Source organism: Giraffa tippelskirchi, chromosome 6 (genome assembly GCF_054371585.1).
Source record: "Giraffa tippelskirchi isolate mGirTip1 chromosome 6, T2T-mGirTip1v1.2.pri, whole genome shotgun sequence".
Taxonomy (NCBI): Eukaryota; Metazoa; Chordata; class Mammalia; order Artiodactyla; family Giraffidae; genus Giraffa; species Giraffa tippelskirchi.
The window spans coordinates 171,125,980-171,144,874 of record NC_137280.1 but is presented as its reverse complement, the minus strand read 5'-3'; the positions used below and the strand labels follow the sequence as shown (position 1 = coordinate 171,144,874).

The following is an 18,895-nucleotide window of genomic DNA, read 5'->3' as shown; positions in this document are numbered from 1 at the left end:
ATTTTTTAACTAAAGAAAGCTTTTATTTTATAATATATGTGTAATAAAAAAATACATGTGTGTGTACACAGGAATGCACGCAGAAAAATACATAGTAGTAACATTTTTCTGAGAAATACATAGGCCATTAACAGATCGGCAGCAGAGAATTATGAAATAAGCATGCATCTCAGATTCAAGTAAATCTGTATTTAAATCCTTGTTCTTTAATTTACAGGCTATTTGGCTATGGACAGCTTATTTAATCTCCTTGAGTTTCAATTTCTCATACAGAAGAACTGGATTATTTGTACCCTGAACACAAAGTTTTTATGAGAATTAGTAAGACAATGCTTGTAAAATGACTAATACAGTAGTGTTATATAATGAGCACTGAATAAATATTTTCTCCTTTAAAAAATTTACCAGGAAAAAAAAAAAAGGACTCTAAATCTTATTGAGAAAATAGGTGATTATAAGGGAGACTCTTATACCGTAGCTATTTTTTCTAATATCCTCTTTAGGTATCCTGTTAATTCAAAAATATCAAACATCAATTGAAAATAGAAGTCTCCTTTCTGTTTCTCATTTTTAATAAAAAAAGGAAAAAAAGGTCTCTCTCTCTCTCTCTCTCTATATATATATATATAGAGAGAGAGTATTATTATTATTATTATTTTCACAGTAGCAAATCTCATTAATAGTTCAATCTTCCCTAAGTGGACATTAAATAGGTTTTAGTAAAAATAAGGAGGAAACTTACATAATTAGCAGTGAACTACATGAGACTTTAGCTGTTTACAAGAGCCATTTTTTGTATTCTATTTATTTGTATAATTGAGCCTTGCTAATAAAGCAAGGGGTGAATTATATAAATAAACACAACTTAAGAATTTGACAATTAGCATCCTACATGATACCAATCCTGAACTTCCAAAAAGGAAAGAGGAAAAAAGAATCTGACACAGCTAAGCAAACAAAACAAGGGCCTGGTGACCTTCCTTTCTAACAATCACTAAATTTTCTGTGCCATTAGCTTCTCTATTGGTGAAAGAGGTAATATTTCTTCCTCAGTTTGGGGAAGGGGAAGGGCATCCCATTTTAATCTCTTTTGCTGCTCTTTTTCCAAATCTCAGCATTTTATACACATTGGTTAAGTATTTCTAAATAAAAAACAAATACTAACTCCAGAATTTGGATATTTCTTGATTTCCCTTCTTCAATAGCAAGATCATCATGCTTCTATATTTTCCTAAAGAAAGAAATAACGAAGAACAGAGGAAAAAGAAACACAAAAAGCCAAGACTACTGTTCATTTTAAGACAATGACTTAATGCAACCAGTTTTCACCCATGGTCTTCTCTTCACTGCAACAGAAATGCCCTGGTGCAGGACTGGCTACTGAAGCCACCACTTCTGTGTTTCACACTCATGGCCTCACAATTCTTAATACTGTCCAGACAGCTTCTCGCAGTCACATCCCATCAGCCATGTCTGTTCTAGAGTACAGACGGAGTCAGAAGAGGATGCCGTGTAGCGGCGGACAGGTCAGAGGACTACAGAGGGTGGAAAGGGACGTGACTGCCAGACGCTCAGAGAGGGTCAGGAAACCCACGGCGGGGGTGCAAGTTCAAGCTCTCAAATCAGACGGGAATCGCCCCTGGGCACTGCCCAGCTGCTTCAGATCCATTCTTTACAATGAGGAGAACACATAACCTACAGCTGATGCCCAGAGGCTGACGTTAATTTTCTCCTTTTGTGCAATGAGGCTTAATCTGAAAGTCAAGCTGGCCTGTGAGGGAAAATGGAGACACAGAAGGGTGGGATGTCTCCCTTCCTTTTATTTTTGTGCTCAAAAGAAAACAAGAGTTTTTATTTTTTTAAATGCAAATATTATTACATAATAATAACTAGAAAGGAGACAAGTAAATTACAAACCCCAAAGAACTAAAAATTATTCCAGTAAAGCTTCATTATTCTGGGCTTCTTTCCTACCTTGTCTTGAATTTTAAGCACTGGCTGGGGAAACTTTTCCCCTATAATGACTGAATTTAAAATACCTTAGATTTAACCTATTACAATATACCCCCAAATCAGTCATAAGCCAAACTTCTATACAACTAAATGACTTTACATGAAAAAGTTTAATCAGCATTCTGAACATAAGAAAATGAAAGCACCACAGCTCTGCATTTACCTTGTATTACGTATTACCTCTCTGACAAACACATATCCTTAGGAAATGCTGTTTCTAAGTGATGTTATGATAACAGCTTGATATTTTAAAACTGATTTCTTAAACTAGTGCAGTAAGAAAAGCCTATGAGAGCTAGGTGCCTATCACATGATTGCACATGTCTTGTGGCAGCAAGGGAAATTTTTCCCTTCTTCCATTAGAAAATAAAAAGTTAAAATATATTAGTAAACATTTTCTAATTGTTGTTCATGGGGGAGATAAAAAGCAAAAGCAAAGAGAAGCATTTTGAGAAGCTCCTGAGAAAATTTTGTAGGAAGTATTTTCTTCATTCTGGTTTCATATGAATGACTACATTCTTTGACCATTATTTTGAAACAAGTGAAAATTTAAGGCTCTAATTTCAAGTTTTTCAACTTGTTGCTCTAGGACATCTGATCTTTAAATTCAGAGCTGTTCGGTTTTCTTTCATTCTTAGTGATAGATATTTGTGCTCAGGAGCACAGAGGAAGACCATCTTCTGATTTTCAAGCATGATCTGTGACTCTTCAAAAGACAAACATAGAATGAGGCCAGAATTTCCAAGCAGTTCAGAAAGGAAAAACTGTTTTCCTTCATAGTTCTCAAATCGCTCCCAAAATAAGGGAAGAAAATGACAGCCTAACATATCCTGATGGAAAGAAATTCAATTATCACATGATTTAGAGTCATTAGGTTCAAGAGAAAATATATAATTTTTGTAAAATTACACTTTTTTACAAGTTAATTTACATTTATGAATCCTTAAACTAAGACTGCAGAGAACTTATGTGGCACAAACAACAATTAAATAAAATGCTATGTAAACACAGGATTTGAAAGGACTTAGATAAGAGTAATTTTTTAGTAAGGTGAATGTACAAAGTTCTCAGCAGAGTGAAGAAATTCAGGCTGACTTCAAATAAATATGGAAAAATTAAAGTTTCATACTGATGAATTGCTTTTGATAACTTCTTTTCTAGGCATAAAAGACATATAAGAACTTTGAGGAAAATACATCCATTCTCAGTGTTCATTCTCTGATCATAAGGGCCATTTTTAATGGAAATTACTCAAGAATAAGCACACCAAAAGATTTACTTCCTTGCTTCTTTTCCCCAGATTTCTCTCACCCGGGTTCAAAGCTCCTATTTTTCTTCACTGGCCACCTTTCTTATTATTATGATGTCTTATCTACTCCATGAAATAATTACTAAAAGTATAAGGGCTGGTAATTTCTTTCTCATCTTATGGTTCTTTCACAAAATGACAATGAATTCATATTTGGGGAGAACTTAGCACGTACAGGGCAACTAAACAATGCCACTGGTACTACGTTGCTCAGTCTTCAGAACTATCCTAGGTAGGTAATATTATTATTCTGTCTATAGAAGAAGGGGCAGGACCAGCTAGTTAAGAAAATTCCTGAACTGACACTACAAGAGCTGTAACAAAAATGTTGTCAGCCTGGTTCCAAAGCCTCCATTCTAGCCAACTAGATTTGGCTTAGATTGAAAACAATATACTTTATGTAAAATCGCTGTAATTATGCTTTATTTATTTTATAATCAAACCTCCATGGGAGAGTTAACACACCAAGTTGACGATAGCACCTTACAATGATCATGAGCTGTCAGTTTATCAAACTGTTTTGTTTGTTGATATGAGAGCTGGTGACAGCAAAAACCCACAGGGTCCCTGGGTAGAAAGAAAATCAAATGAAGAAAATGTGCTAAAAAAAAGAGTCTCAAAATATCGCCACTTCAAGGCTCTGGATTTGAAGTCAGTGACATCAGACACCAGATTCTACTTGAAAGTGTTAGTCGCTCAGTTGTGTCCGACTCTTTGTGACACCACGAACTGTAGTCCCCAAGGCTCCTCTGTCCATAGAACTGTCTAGGCAAAAATACTGGAGTGGGTAGCCATTCTCTTCTCCAGGGGATCATCCTAACCCAAGAATTGAACCAGAATCTCCTGCATTGCAGGTAGATTCTTCACCATCTGAGCTATGAGGGAAGCCCCACTTTACCTCTGTTCTAGGCTACTTAACCAGTCCATCCTAAAGGAAATCAGTCCTGGGTGTTCATTGGAAGGACTGATGTTGAAGCTGAAACTCCAATACTTTGGCCACCTGATGCGAAGAGCTGACTCATTTGAAAAGACCCTGATGCTGGGAAAGAATGAGAGCAGGAGGAGAAGGGGACGACAGAGGATGAGATGGTTGGATGGCATCACCAACTCAATGGACATGGGTCTGGGTTGACTCCAGCAGTTGGTGATGGACAGGGAGGCCTGGCGTGCTGTGGTTCATGGGGTCACAAGGAGTCGGACACAACTGAGCAACTGAACTGAACTGAGGCTACTTAAAAGCTGGTTGCTCATCTCCCTAATCTTCCCAAAGCCTGAAAAACATTGATTAACAAGAAATTTATTAAAGAAGAAGGAAATTATTTTTTTTAAGTCATAAAAAAGAAATAGTGAGCTCACTTTGAATATAAAATTGACATAGAAATAAATAATAAACTACTTACTTAGATTCTCTGAAGTTGGTTTATATGGCAGCAACTTTTAAGCCTTTTTTAAGCCTTTTAAGCAATTTTTAAGCCTTTTAAGGCTGCTCTGAAGTCTATGGGATGGTTGAATGGACTGCATCTCAGAGGTCTGACATGACTGGATATTCTTTAGTAAGACACCAATCTAGATCTGTATTGCATCAACAGAATTAATTAGATGTACCACTTGTATTATAGCTATGGTTCTTTCCATCTCTACTCAATATCTGCTTGTTTCTCTATCCAAGCCTGCCTAACAATCTGAAGTTCCCCAAGGAAAACACTTAAATCAGATTAATTGATGCATCATTTGTTATTGTCAAAACTTAAGATTTACTTTCTTAAAAAAAAATCTGTTGGGTGAATATACCTCTTTAACCAACCTGGTCTGCCTAATGACCAACTCAAGTTCTAGGTTCTCAGTTCCTTCTTTCCTTAACCTTTATTGCTCTTCTTGATCTTCTGCCATCAAAAACAAACCACAGCTTAACTTCTCAAGGCCCTTCTTTGTTTCCATGTTTTCTTTACTTCTCCTTTTCTTATATGATTCTTGAAATGTTCTAGCCTTCATATTATGGTTATTCTTGATTTCGTCCTCCTCCTATTTTTGTCCTTTATCATTTTCTCCGTGTATTTTGGCCAATTGTTCTTATTCCCTTTCACAGTTTATTTCCATCCTCTAGTAGTTTTTGTTTCTTTCTTCATCTTCTTATCTCTTTCCTCTTAAGGATCTGTATTAAACTTCAGTTTCATTTGCATTTTAAGAAAAGAATACTTTCATCAAAAGTACTCATCACAGTTCTAGATCTTCCTCACTAAGAACACAAGGTTCAGGAGGAAAGCGTTTCTATTTCCATCTCTCCTTGGGTATACTCAATAGGGGTATAATTATCATTTCTGGCACTAGTGGTAAAGAACCTGCCTGCCAATGCAGGAGACACAAGAGATAAGGGCTCGATCCCTGGGTCAGGAAGATTCCATGAGAAGGAAATGGCAACCCACTCCAGTATTTTTGCCTGGAGAATGCCATGAACAGAGGAGCCTGGAGGTCCACAGTCCAAAGGGTCACAAAGAGTTGGACATGACTGAAACGACTTAACGTGCACACAAGGATGAAGGTGTATAAGGCATATGACCTATATGTACATCAGCCAGATGAAGTCAGTAAATACTTGCAGCATGTGGTCAACAGAGAATGGCAGGGAAAATAGAAGAAACAGTCAATAACCAGTTCTGAGCTGACCAAACAGAACAATCAAATCAGTTGCCCAGCTAGGTGGTTTCAGTTACAAGTCACAGAAAATCCAACTCAGTCTGGTTGAAATGAAAAAGGCTAACCCAAGGGAAAACTCCATAAGTAGCCATGTCACTGAGAACCTGAATTGCCATCTATGCTGTTAGTTTTACTCTAGACCTGATTCCTCTCAAGAACCCAGCACACCCTAGGACTACATAGATGCCTTTTGCTCACACGCAACGACAACAAAAAATGCATTCCCAGCCAAAGTCCTAAGGCTTCACTGGATTGGCCTAGGTCCCACACCTTTTTCTGAATCAGCCACTGTGGAAGGGGAAGTGGAATGCGGTGATCTGCATTGCTAGTCCAGGTGCTCCATATCTGGATCCTGGGTAGGTAGGATACGGTTTCAGAGAAGGAGCAATGAGGGATGGTATGCTGGAAAGGCAACCAGCAAATGTCCACTGCACACAGACAGCAAAGCTGAATGCAGACAGTGCAAAATAACAAGCTGTACTCTACTTATTAATATGTTCTTTTTTCCAGTTATTTTGATAATTGTAAGATTATAAAAACTGAGATAACACATTTTATCTTATGCAAATAGAGTTCCTTTTCATTCTTTTATAATCAATTCCTCTAGGAACTCTTTCTGAGAATGTTCACCCCAAACAGTTACCTATTTTTATTACTGCTAAATAATTTAAATGTTTTTACTGTAAAATAATGAGAAGGGAAAAAAGCAGAATAATAACAAACTACAACAAATGATTATTTGAGAAAATAATGATATTCTTGCAAGGAAAAGAGTGCTTAAAGACTAATTAGTGAGTATTTTTAAAAAGTATTATAAAGTCATTTTAAGCAACTATGGGGGGAATCACTTTTGAAAGTGAGAACAGACATGAAGAAGCACACTTTATAAGTGAGTAACTATCACTATTCTCTCCTATTCCCAATCTGATGATATCTCTTTTAATTAAGTACTAAATAAAGACCTTATCAAATTAAAGGCCAGGATGCTAATAGCTAAATATACAGAAAAGTCACCTGCCTGGTCATTTGTGGATGGGCAGGGGCGAATGGTGAGGGTCAATTTGACAACAGCAGCTATTTACAGATACTTAAACCATACACAGGTATTCAAATAAACGAACGTTAATCCTCAGTCCTCCTCTTAGAGCTTCCGAACATCAATTTCAAAAGAATTCTCCCCAATCTGTAGAATACTTTTATTTTCTCTGTACTTTAAAATAAAAAGAAAATAAAAAAGCAGAATGTTATCTGCAGCAATGAGTCATCAGCCACGGCAGCTCTACAACACTCAGGTCTTCCCCTTTCTCCGCAGCCCTTTACAAAAGAAGACTACCTTTTAACGACACACATAAATCCCAGAGCTGCCTGGCTGAAAAGCATAATTAATTCTGGCCTTTTTATGCCTAATGAAACACTTTGCACATGTGACGGCAGTGGGTTTGAGCATCCTCTGTATACCCAAAACAGGGAAAGCCATAGCCACGATTCAGTTCTGCTCAAAATGCTCTGTAAGTCACCGTGGTAGGAGTTTTGCTACTACTTCGTCAAACATCTCTCTTATGACAAGCAGATCACGCTAAAGAAAACTCACAATCAACCACCTGTTTGAACAGCTTTTTTTTTTAACTTTTAAAAGTGTGGAATATGTATTCTCCAAATTCTTGGCAGTAAATACATGCTTTCATTTCTCAACTTGTGGCTACTGTAGAGGGGTATTTAAACAACTTAATCTCTTAGATGCAGCTGCTCAATATCATTTCCCTTTATTAGAATAATTTTTCATATTTTAATACATACTTACATGCTGCATTACCAAGGTATTACTCCATTGAGAATTTCAAAACTTAAATTTTCAAGGCTCCATTTCAAAACACAAATAATACAGGTAAAAATTTTAAAAAGAAATTTAACTGAAAGATTTATCTTAAAAAAATGTAGTCCTCTTTACAATACTTAATTATCCTAGCTCTATTTGAGGAGTCTTGAAAGCAAATGCCTAGTTTTCAGAGAAGTTACTCTTGCTGTAAATGCAGTTTCTTTGTTTTAATTACAGACTGCAAACAGAACACACAAATAATGAAATATAGACTTCCTCTCACCTGTTTGGGTGTGACCCCAGGCATGCGAATATCCAATGCAAAATCTGATGAATCAATAGGAATTACTGGTCTGGTGGTACCAAGACATTCATTGGAAAATGATCTGGGAGTTTCCTTAAACCTTAAAAAAAGAAGACAATTTCAATATCCTTGAACATAATAGAATTTTAATTGGACATGGGAAGAGGGAAAAAAAAGGAATTCTATGACTTTAAGATTAAATATTGTTGAGTTAGACACCATGAAAAGAGGTAATTACCACATAATGTTCTATAATATTCTCAGAATTGCATCATATAGTGCAGGAACAACATGCACCCAACTTGTGAGCAAAACATAATCAAAGCTACGAAGCAGGCTACGTTCAAAACTTGATTCAATATAAACCTGTCGAAATATATATTTGTTTCTGTTAATTAAAGTACAGTATTAATCAATTAGAATTATCATAGGCCCGTCAATCCTCTCAAGGCAGAAATATTACTGCAAGCCAGTAAACATTTTTGTGACTCCTTTATGAGTGTCCATTATTACTAGTCAGAAACAAAAAAAACCAACACTAACATTGCTAGAAGGCAGAGTTTTATGATGGGGGGGAAAGCTTGCGATGTGAATTACAAATGTACAAGTGCATAAATATTCAACACAGTAATTATGAAGAATGTATACAGCTCCATGCTTTCTTGTGAGCTCTTACAGTCTGTGATCTGCTTCTCCCCACCAGTTACCTACCTTTATAGCCTATTCTTCAGGCTGTTACAAACGAGAAGGCGTTCCAGCCTAAATGACGATATTGTGCTTCCTCAAATTATCTCCCCAAGAGGGAGCGATGAGTATTGGAAATCACAACTTCTAATTGGGAGTTTATAAAGCCAGGACAGCTTGGCTATACAGGACAGGGGTTGCGAGGGGGCGGCTTTTTATTTTTTCTGTAAGGGGGAACTTTTACAAGAAGTTTAACTGTGTTAAAATTGCGGCCAAGTGAATCAACCACGTATATTTCCCCAACACTCTTCCTTTTTTTTTTTAACAGCATGCACAGAACCCATCCAAAGCACACGTCGCCTGTTTAGAAATAAATAAATAAAAACCAAAAAAACAAAAACAAAAACAAAAACACCCACCTCTTAAAGACAGAAAGTGGGCTTCGGAAGCCCACACAGCCGCTGGGAAACACGAGGAGGAGAACCAGCAGGCTCCGAAAGCCAGCCATGTCCTCGGCGCTCCGGCCCGGCCGGGAGGACCGGGCGGCGCGGCGCCGGGAGGGAGGGAAGAGCGCCGGGAGGACCGGGCCGCGGCGCCGCCGGCAGCCGCTACTTCATGGCCCGGGGCGCGGCGGGCGTCCCCGCGGCGGCCACACAGCAGCGCCGCGCGCGGTCAGCGCCCGCGGGAAGCCGGGACTTCTGTCAGGTCCGCGGGCGGAAGCGCGCCTCCCTGCAGAGCCGGCGGCGGGGGGCGGCGGGCTAGACGCGCGGGATGCTTATCGCTCGAGCGGGACAGGGGCGGGGAGGGCTCCCACACAAACCCGCGTCAGTCATCGTCCAGAACCTGCGAAAAATAGAAGCAGATAATGGATGACTAAACACATGACTGCGTGCGTCCCCTCAGCAAATCCCAGCTGAGGTGCTTTCATGCGTTCGTCGCTCCGCAAGCTTGAGCCCACGCCTGGGGAAAAGGCGGGTCTGTTGACCTCCCTGCCCCCCCAAGAGCAGCCCCCCTCAGATTTCAGAAACCCCCTGACCCCCCCAGTTCTGCCTTTTTCTGCTTTCTCCTCCCTCACACCCACTCTTCTTTTCTCTGCGACTTCTCCCCCGCCCGTTTCCCCTCACATTCACCCCGGACTCCGGATTTCTTCTCCTCACTTGCTATGTCACTCCCTTCTAGGATGGAAAATGCACTTGATACCTCTGCTGGTTTTAATATCTGCACTTAATACCTCTTTCATTTTATTACCTTTGATGTCCCTGAACCACCCACTAAAAGAAAAGGGAACTGAAGTTGTGGGTAAAAGCAAAGTTGCTACTGGCAGCCATGAATGGAGAAAAAGGTCTTACAGACATGAAAGCTAATTATGCTACTTGGTTCTTGAATGTAACGAAGTTTTTCATACAAATGACAGGCTAAGGCAAAAGAAAAGGGAAAAAAAAAGAAACTAAAGCAGGGTTTATATACGAGAGTAATCAGATAAAAAAAGACTTTAAGAACAAAGGCATGTTCATATATATATATATATATATACACATCACAGATCTCAGGAGAAAGATAACCCCTGCCAAGAATGATCGTCACAGAAGTAATCACTGAAGTTCTCAGAATCATTTTTAAAACAAATCAAAAATCTACAGCTAACACCAAATATGAAATGTAAGCACCTATTTAAAAATCCTGCATCTAACATACAAATAATAATTCCTTACTTAGAAGGCATGCCTCCCAAAAGATATTCATTCCTGAATAAAGTTTGGAGACTTACAGTGCAATGCAATTAGAAGCAGTAAGGAGAATCTCAGCTGGCCCCCACATGAATTTTATATACAGAGAGTATGAGCTAAAACTTAACATTAATATAAACATCAGGCCATACAGAACTAATGCAACATCTCAACATTTTGTGAAGAGGACTCAACTAGGCTAAATGTTAAAAGGTGTGTGTTCTGACTTTACTCTTATTTTGAATATATTTCAGACTGTGTATCAAGTATGTATATTTTAGCAAGGTGTTATTTTAAAATGTATCATTCACAATATAAAAATACTTTATAGGAAAATACTTTAAAGGAAAAGATTTCTTAAAGTTCTGAGTCACAAATAAATCCACTGGCCAGATGAATAATGGTAAAAAAAAAATCAGTAAGATCATATAGAAGCGCTCCACAATAATAAATTAGCATCTAAATCATTCCCTGGAAATCACAAGAGAGGAATCTAATCTAAACAAAACAAAACAAACAAAAAATCAAACAAAAGTTACACTAAGACAAACAAAGTATGACCTAAACTTGAAATTAGAAGAGTTCACGGTCATTGCTTTCTAGAAGAAACATAGGTTACATAAACTATAAATAAAACATGATTGACTATCCAACCTATGCAAGGATGCTTGAGGCTCCCCAGCAACCGAGGACCACAGTTAATTTACATAAGCAATGACATTTTTAAAAGACTGATGATATTTGTTTGAACTTTCTCTTTGGCTTGCTTTGTGAGCTTTCAGGACAAAAGCCTTAGCTTTGTCCGAATCCTGTTATAAGGAAAGAACTCCTTGTGCGAGAAGAGAAAAAACTGCCTGAAGGCTATGCAATTGCTTTTGTTTACAACAAAATATAATCCTATAAAATGACAATGCTTAACATTCTCCAAAATTCTTTTCCTCTTTAAATATATGTGAAGAAGGGATTATATTTTTTCTATTTCATGCAGAACAGGATTCAAGGACAGTCCTTCTTCTAGTTGGCAGGGAGATATGGAATTATACAAACACTTGAAAACAAATTTAGTGTTAAAATTCTTTAACAGGAACACATCCTTAACTACTAGTGTTTGAAAAAACATTTCACTTATCTCTTTGATTTTATTACTTTTGATGTCCCTGAATCACCCACTGAAAGAAAAGGGAACTGAAGTTTTGGGTAAAAAGCAAAGTTGGTATTGGCAGCCATGAATGGAAAAAAAGGTCTTATAGAAATGAAAGCTAATTACGCTTCTTTGTTCTTGATATATTGTAAACTAAAGATGAAATACAAATCATCATATGAAAAACATGTCTAATCACTCCATTTGTTATTTTACAATGCCTGATAATTGTGGAATATATGTGTGTGTGTATGCATGTATCATCAACAACAACAAATATATATATATGTATATATATATATATGTATACGTAATATTCAAATCCTAGTATTCTTTTTTAGGATTAAAAAAATTCAAAATAGAGTTCTTTGAGATAATTCATTCTCTAATAAAAACATGGGGCTTCCCAGGTGGCTCACTGGACAAGAACCTGCCTGCCAATGCAGGAGACTTGGGTGTGATCGCTGGGTCCAGAAGACCCCTTGGAAAAGGAAATGGTAATCCACTCCAGTATTCTTCCCTGGGATATCTCATGGACGGAGGAGCCTAGTGGGCTACAGTCTATCAGGTCTCAAAAGAGATGGACATGACTTAGCGACTAAACAACAATAAAAAAATTTCACTTTTTGTACAAAGTATTGTATGTTGGGTTTTAGAAAATGAATAAAACTAAAGGAGAATATAGTCTATTAATGAAGATGAGCCACTTCACTACTCTTGCCTTAAGAACCCCATGAACAGTATGAAAAGGCAAAAAGATATGACACTGAAAGATGAACTCTCGAGTTCGGAAGGTGCCCAATATGCTACTGGAGATCAGTGGAGAAATAACTCCAGAAAGAATGAAGGGATGGAGCCAAAGCAAAACAACACCCAGTTGTGGATGTGATTGGTGATGGAAGTAGTCAGATACTGTAAAGAAGAATATTGCACAGGACCCTGGAATGTAAGGTCCATGACTCAAGGTAAATTGGAAGTGGTCAAATATGAGATGGCAAGACTGAACATCGACATTTTAGGAATCAGTGAACTAAAATGGATGAGAATGGGTGGATTTAATTCAGGTGCCCACTATATCTACCACTGTGGGCAAGAATCTCTGAGAAGAAATGGAGTAGCCCTTATAGTCAACAAAAGAGTCCAAAATGCAGTACTTGGGTGCAATCTCAAAAAGACAGAATGATCTCTGTTTGTTTCCAAGACAAACCATTCAATATCACAGTAATCCAAGTCTATGCCCTGATCAGTAATGCTGAAGAAGCTGCAGTTGAACGGTTCTATTATGAACTACAAGACCTTCTAGAAACTAACACCCAAAAAAGATGTCTTCTTCATCATAAGGGACTGGAATGCAAAAGTAAGAAGTCAAGAGATACCTGGAGTAACAGGTAAGTTTGCCCTTGGAGTACAAAATGAAGCAGGGCAAAAGCTAACAGAGTTTTCCCAAGAGAATGCACTGGTCATAGCAAACACCCTCTTCCAACAACAGAAGTGATGACTCTACACATGGATATCACCAGATGGTCAATACCAAAATCAGATTGATTGTATTTCTTGCAGCTGAAGATGAAGAAGCTCTACAAAGTCAGCAAAAACAAGACTGGGAGCTGACTGTGGCTCAGATCATGAACTCCTTATTACAAAATTCAGACTTAAATTGAAGAAAATAGAGAAAACCACTAGACCTTTCAGGTATGACCTAAATCAAATCCCTGATGATTATACAGTGGAAGTGACAAACAGATTCAAGAGATTAGATCTGATAGACAGAGTGCCTGAAGAACTATGGACGGAGGTTCATAACATTGAACAGGTGTCAGTGATCAAAACCAGCCCCAAGAAAAAGAAATGGAAAAAGCCAAAATGGTTGTCTGAGGAGGCCTTACAAATAGCTGAGAAAAGAGAAGTAAAAGGCAAAGGAGAAAAGGAAAGATATATCCATCTGAATGCAGAGTTCCAAAGAATAGCAAGGAGAGATGAGAAAGCCTTCTTCAGTGATCAACACAAAGAAATAGAGGAAAATAATAGAATGGGAAAGACCAGAGATCTCTTGAAGAAAATTAGATACCAAGGGAACATTTCATGCACAGATGGGCACAATAAAGGACAGAAATGGTATGGACCTAACAGAAGCAGAAGATATTAAGAAGAGGTGGCAAGAATACACAGAAGAACCATACAAAAAAGATCTTAATGACCCAGATAACCACAATGGTGTGATCACTCACCTAGAGCCAGATATCCTGGAGTGTGAAGTCAAGTGGGCCTTAGGAAGTATCACTACAAACAAAACTAGTGAAGGTGATGGAATTCCAGCTGAGCTATTTCAAATCCTAAAAGATGATGCTGTGAAAGCGCTGTGCTCAATATACCAACAAATTTAGAAAACTCAGCAGTGGCCACAGGACTGGAAAATGTCAGTTTTCATTCCACTTGCAAAGAAAGGCATGCCAAAGAATCTTTAAACTACTGCACAATTGCACTTACGTCAGTTCAGTTCAGTTCAGTCGCTCAGTCATGTCCAACCCTTTGCGACCCCATGTACTGCAACACACCAGGCCTCCCTGTCCATAACCAACTCCTGGAGTTTACTCAAACTCATGTCAATTGAATCGGTGATGCCATCCACCCATCTCATCCTCTGTCATCACATGCTAGCAAAACAATGCTCAAAATTCTCCAAGCCAGGCTTCAACAGTATATGAACCGCGGACTTCCAAATGTTCAAGCTGGATTTACGAAAGGCAGAGAAACCAAAGATCAAATTGCAAACATCCGTTGGATCATCGAAAAGGCAAGAGAATTCCAGAATAACATCTACTTCTGCTTCATTGATTATGCTAAAGCCTTTGACTGTGTGGATCACAACAAACTGGGAAATTCTTCAAGAGATGGGAATACCAGACCACCTGACTTGCCTCCTGAGAAACATGTACGTAGGTCAAGAAGCAACAGTTAGAACTGGACATGGAACAACAGACTGGTTCCAAATCAGGAAAGGAGTATGTCAAGGCTGTATATTGTCACCCTGCTTATTTAACATATATGCAGAGTACGTCATGCGAAATGCCAGGCTGGATGAAGCACAAGCTGGAATCAAGATTGCTGGAAGAAATATCAATAACCTCAGATGCACAGATGACACCACCCTTATGGCAGAAAGTGAGGACGAACTAAAGAGCCTCTTGATGAAAGTGAAAGAGGACAGTGGAAAAGATGGCTTAAAACTCAATATTCAAAAAACTAAGATCATGGCATCCAGTCCCATCACATCATGGCAATAGATGGGAAACAATGGAAACAGTGACAGACTTTATTTTCTTGGGCTTCAAAATCACTGCAGATGGTGACTGCAGCCATGAAATTAAACCACACTTGTTCCTTGTAAGAAAAGCTCTGACCAACCTAGACAGCATATTAAAAAGCAGAGACATTACTTTGCTGACAACGGTCTGTCCGGTCAAAGCTATGGTTTTTCCAGTCATCATGTATGGATGTAAGAGTTGGACCATAAAGAAAGCTGAGCACTGAAAAATAGATGCTTTTGAACTGTGTTGTTGGAGAAGACTCTTGAGAGTCCATTGGACTTCAAAGAGATCCAACCAGTCCATCCTAAAGGAAATCAATTCTGAATGTTCATTGGAAGGACTGATGCTGAAGCTGAAACTCCAGTGCTTTGGCCACCTGATGCGAAGAGCTGACTCATTGGAAAAGACCCTGATTCTGGGAAAGACTGACGGTGGGAGGAGAAGGCGACGACAGAGGATGAGATGGTTGGATGGCATCAGCGACTCAATGGACATGAGTTTGAATAAACTCCGGGAGTTGGCGATGGACAGGGAGGCCTGGTGTGCTGCAGGCCATGGGGTCGCAAAGAGTTGGACGCAACTGAGTGACTGAACTGAAGTGAAGGGAGATGAGGACTTGACACAAGTAATATAAGGTATAGTTAGAATGTAGTATTCCTGTGAGAGTAGTATAAAAGTGAAAGTGTTTGTCACTCAGTCGTATCCAGCTCTTTGCAACCCTATGGACTCTAGCCCCCCATGCTCCTCTGTCTATGGAATTCTCCAGGCAAGAATACTGGTTGGGTTGCCATTCCCTTCTCCAGGGGATCACCCAACCCAGGCATCAAAGCTGGGTGTCCTGAGTTGCAGGCAAATGCTTTACCATCTGAGCCACCAAAGAAGCCCTACTATAAAAGAGACTCAGGGAATTTTGAGGAAAGAAAGATCAATTCAACCTTCAGAAGGAGGGTAGGAGAAAAGAGAAAGGTAAAACAGTCAGTGGATGAGGGTGGTTCTGAGCAAGCACTTGGAGTGAGGTTGGATTTCTGCTGTGGGAGATGGGGAGTGTGTATTCCACGCACAGTGCACAGAGCTCCAATGTGGAGCAGAGAATATTTGACAAACAAGTAGTAAAGGTTCTGCCTCCTTGACTTAAGCTGCAAACCCAGATATACTATCTTATTTGTAATACAAAGCAAATATTCTGTTTGCACATTATAAATAAATTCTTAGTAAGAATGATGTATAGTTTATACTATACATACCAGTTTATACTATGTATAGTTTATACTATACCAATATTAATTCCAGGAACAGTACTGCTATGTGGTAAGTACAGCCCAGTACAGAAGACCATAAGGCTAATTTGGCTTTTACAAAGTAAGCAGTCCATTCTTTTCCAGTTTTATTTGAAAAGAAGAAAAGAAAAATCCAAAAAGATAGTTGAAATGAGTAATTGTTCAAAGAATTAAATAAATATATTGGCCACTCACTTACTGATTCATTTAGCAACTAGAGAGAACCATTACAGCATAGAGGCCAAGAGTCTGTAACAGATAGCATCATCGACTCAATAGACAGGAATTCGAGCTAACTCTGGGAGACAGTGAAGGACAGGGGGCTGGCATGCTGCAGTCCACGGGGTCACAGAGAGTCAGACACAACCTAGTGACTCAACAACAACAGCCTGTAAACTGCAGAAACACGGCCTGGACTCCGGCCTCCACTGTTGACCAGCCCTGTGAAACTGGGCAAGTACTTAGCCTCTGTTTGCCTCAGTTTCCTCACCCGCAAGATGGAAATACTCCTATCATTTATCTCATAGGCTTGTTACAAGGAATAAATGAATTTGTCTCCTTAGAATAATGCCAGACACACAATAAATGTTTGCTATTGCTGTTGTTGCAACAAATATTAATATTTATTTAATGCCAAGGACTATCTTAATGCTGGGAATGGTGATAATCAAGACAGATAAAGTTTCCACTCCAACAGAGATTACTTTCTAGTGGGGGGAAGAACAAATGAAAATAATGACCAAATTATAAATTTCATTTTCTTTTAAGGAGATTTTATGTGGTTTCCTACAATGACTTATGATTAAACTGATTAAAGTATGCATATCCATTCACTTAGGAATTTAACTCTAGGGATTTATTCTTGGGTAAAAATTGAACCAAGGGCACAAATATATTTATAAGGATATTTACTAGCATTGTTTATAATAACAGATAACTGGATGTTTATAATAGCAAAGAATGGGATTCAATTTAAATGCCCATCAATAGGACACTGGTAAAATTTGAGTAGTGGGTTGTAACATCCCTTTGAAAGGACAGATGGGTCTATTTTTTATAGGCAAGGTCACATTCTATGACAATGTTTTCTTTCTACACAATAAAAAATGTTTAAGCAATCTCAAACTTACAGAAATGTTGCAAATACAGTACAAAAAGCTCTTTTTTTCTTTAACCATTTGGGAGTAATCAGTTGCTAACCTGATGCCTCATCACCCCTGAATTCTTTCAGTTCAGTTCAGTTCAGTCACACAGTCATGTCCGACTCTTTGCGACCCCATGAACCGCAGCACACCAGGCCTCCCTGTCCATCACCAACTCCTGGAGTCCACCCAAACCCATGGACATCGAGTCGATGATGCCATCCAACCATCTCATCCTCTGTCGTCCCCTTCTCCTCCTGCCCTTAATCTTTCCCAGCATCAGGGTCTTTTCAAATGAGTCAGCTCTTCGCATGAGGTGGCCAAAGTATTGGAGTTTCAGCTTCAACATCAGTCCTTCCAATGAACAACCAGGACTGATCTCCTTTAGGATGGACTGGTTGGATCTCTCCTAAAGTACATCCTCTGTATAACCACAATAGTCATCAAAATATTCACAGTGACATATTACTATCATCTACTCCTCTATCTCCAAACTTTGTCAACTGTCCCAATAATATGCCTTATAGCAAAAGAATCAAGTTCAGAATCAAGCATTGCATGTCACGTCAAGTCTCTATATAGTCTCCTTCACTCCAGGGCAGTTTCTGTCTGTAACTTTTGTCTGTGTGACTCTACTGAAGACTGCAGGCTAGTTATTTTGCAAAAGGTCTCTCAATTAGTGTTTGTTTTCTGCTTATTAGGACTAGATTCAGGTTGTGCATCTCTGGAAGGAATATCATGGAAGTGACGCTATACTCTTCTCACTGCATCTATATTTGTTGCCCATTGTGGCATATCAAATTACCCCAAACCTTAATCATTGAAAACAGTAAACATTCTCTTGCAAAGTTTCTGTGCATTGGGTGAAGAAGTAGCTTAGCTGGGTAATTCTCGCATGAGGATGCAAGCAAGATGGTAGCACAGATTGCAGTTATCTGAAGGCTTGAGTGGGGCTGGAGGGGATTTGCTTGCATGATGGTAAAAACAACATCTCCTCACCATGTGGCCCTCTCTCTAGGGCTGCTAGAGTGTCTTTACAAAGAGGCAGCTGACTTCTCCCAGAGTAAGCAATACCTTTTGAGACTTAGCCTCAGAAGGCACATACCACCACTTCTATAATATGCTATCCATTCTACAGATCAGCCCACATCACTGTGAATGAAGAACTCCAGGGCATGAATACTAGGGGATGAGCATCTAAGTGGCTTGAAATTTTGATTTGTCCCATTACTGATGATGTTAACTTTGATCATATAATTAAGGCGATGGCTTCCAGGCTTTTCCACTATCAAGTTACCATTTCTCCCTTTTGAATTAGTATTTTTTTGATGGAGAAGTTATTTTTTGACTTACAAATATTCCATTTCTCATCAGACTTTCATTTTGTTCATTTATTTATTATATCATAATGGACACAAAGTTTCCTATTTTATTCAATGGGTTTTAATCTGTTACTAACTTGATTTACATCGCTTACTTT

General features: G+C 38.7%; 2 protein-coding genes across 37 annotated transcripts in view; both read right to left on the bottom strand.

Moving 5' to 3' along the window:
* Nucleotides 1-9,523, bottom strand: part of PAM (peptidylglycine alpha-amidating monooxygenase) — a 174,168-nt gene extending 164,645 nt beyond the window's left edge. For 33 of the 36 annotated variants that reach the window (XM_081503669.1, XM_081503664.1, XM_081503668.1 and 30 more), the window contains exons 1-2: nt 9,240-9,523; nt 8,116-8,236 (exon numbers count right to left, since the gene is read on the bottom strand). In XM_081503669.1, coding sequence (XP_081359795.1) covers nt 8,116-8,236; nt 9,240-9,328 — 210 coding nt within the window. In that variant the 5' untranslated portion in view covers nt 9,329-9,523. Of the gene's footprint in view, nt 1-8,067; nt 8,237-9,239 lie in introns of all 36 variants that reach the window. The other 3 variants (XM_081503674.1, XM_081503675.1, XM_081503680.1) reach the window with 1 other exon arrangement.
* Nucleotides 9,524-9,574: 51 nt separating this feature from the next.
* Nucleotides 9,575-18,895, bottom strand: part of LOC145510940 (uncharacterized) — a 136,583-nt gene continuing 127,262 nt past the window's right edge. Inside the window, exon 4 of the mRNA XM_081503115.1 lies at nt 9,575-9,663. Coding sequence (XP_081359241.1) covers nt 9,646-9,663 — 18 coding nt within the window. The 3' untranslated portion in view covers nt 9,575-9,645. The remainder of the gene's footprint in view (nt 9,664-18,895) is intronic.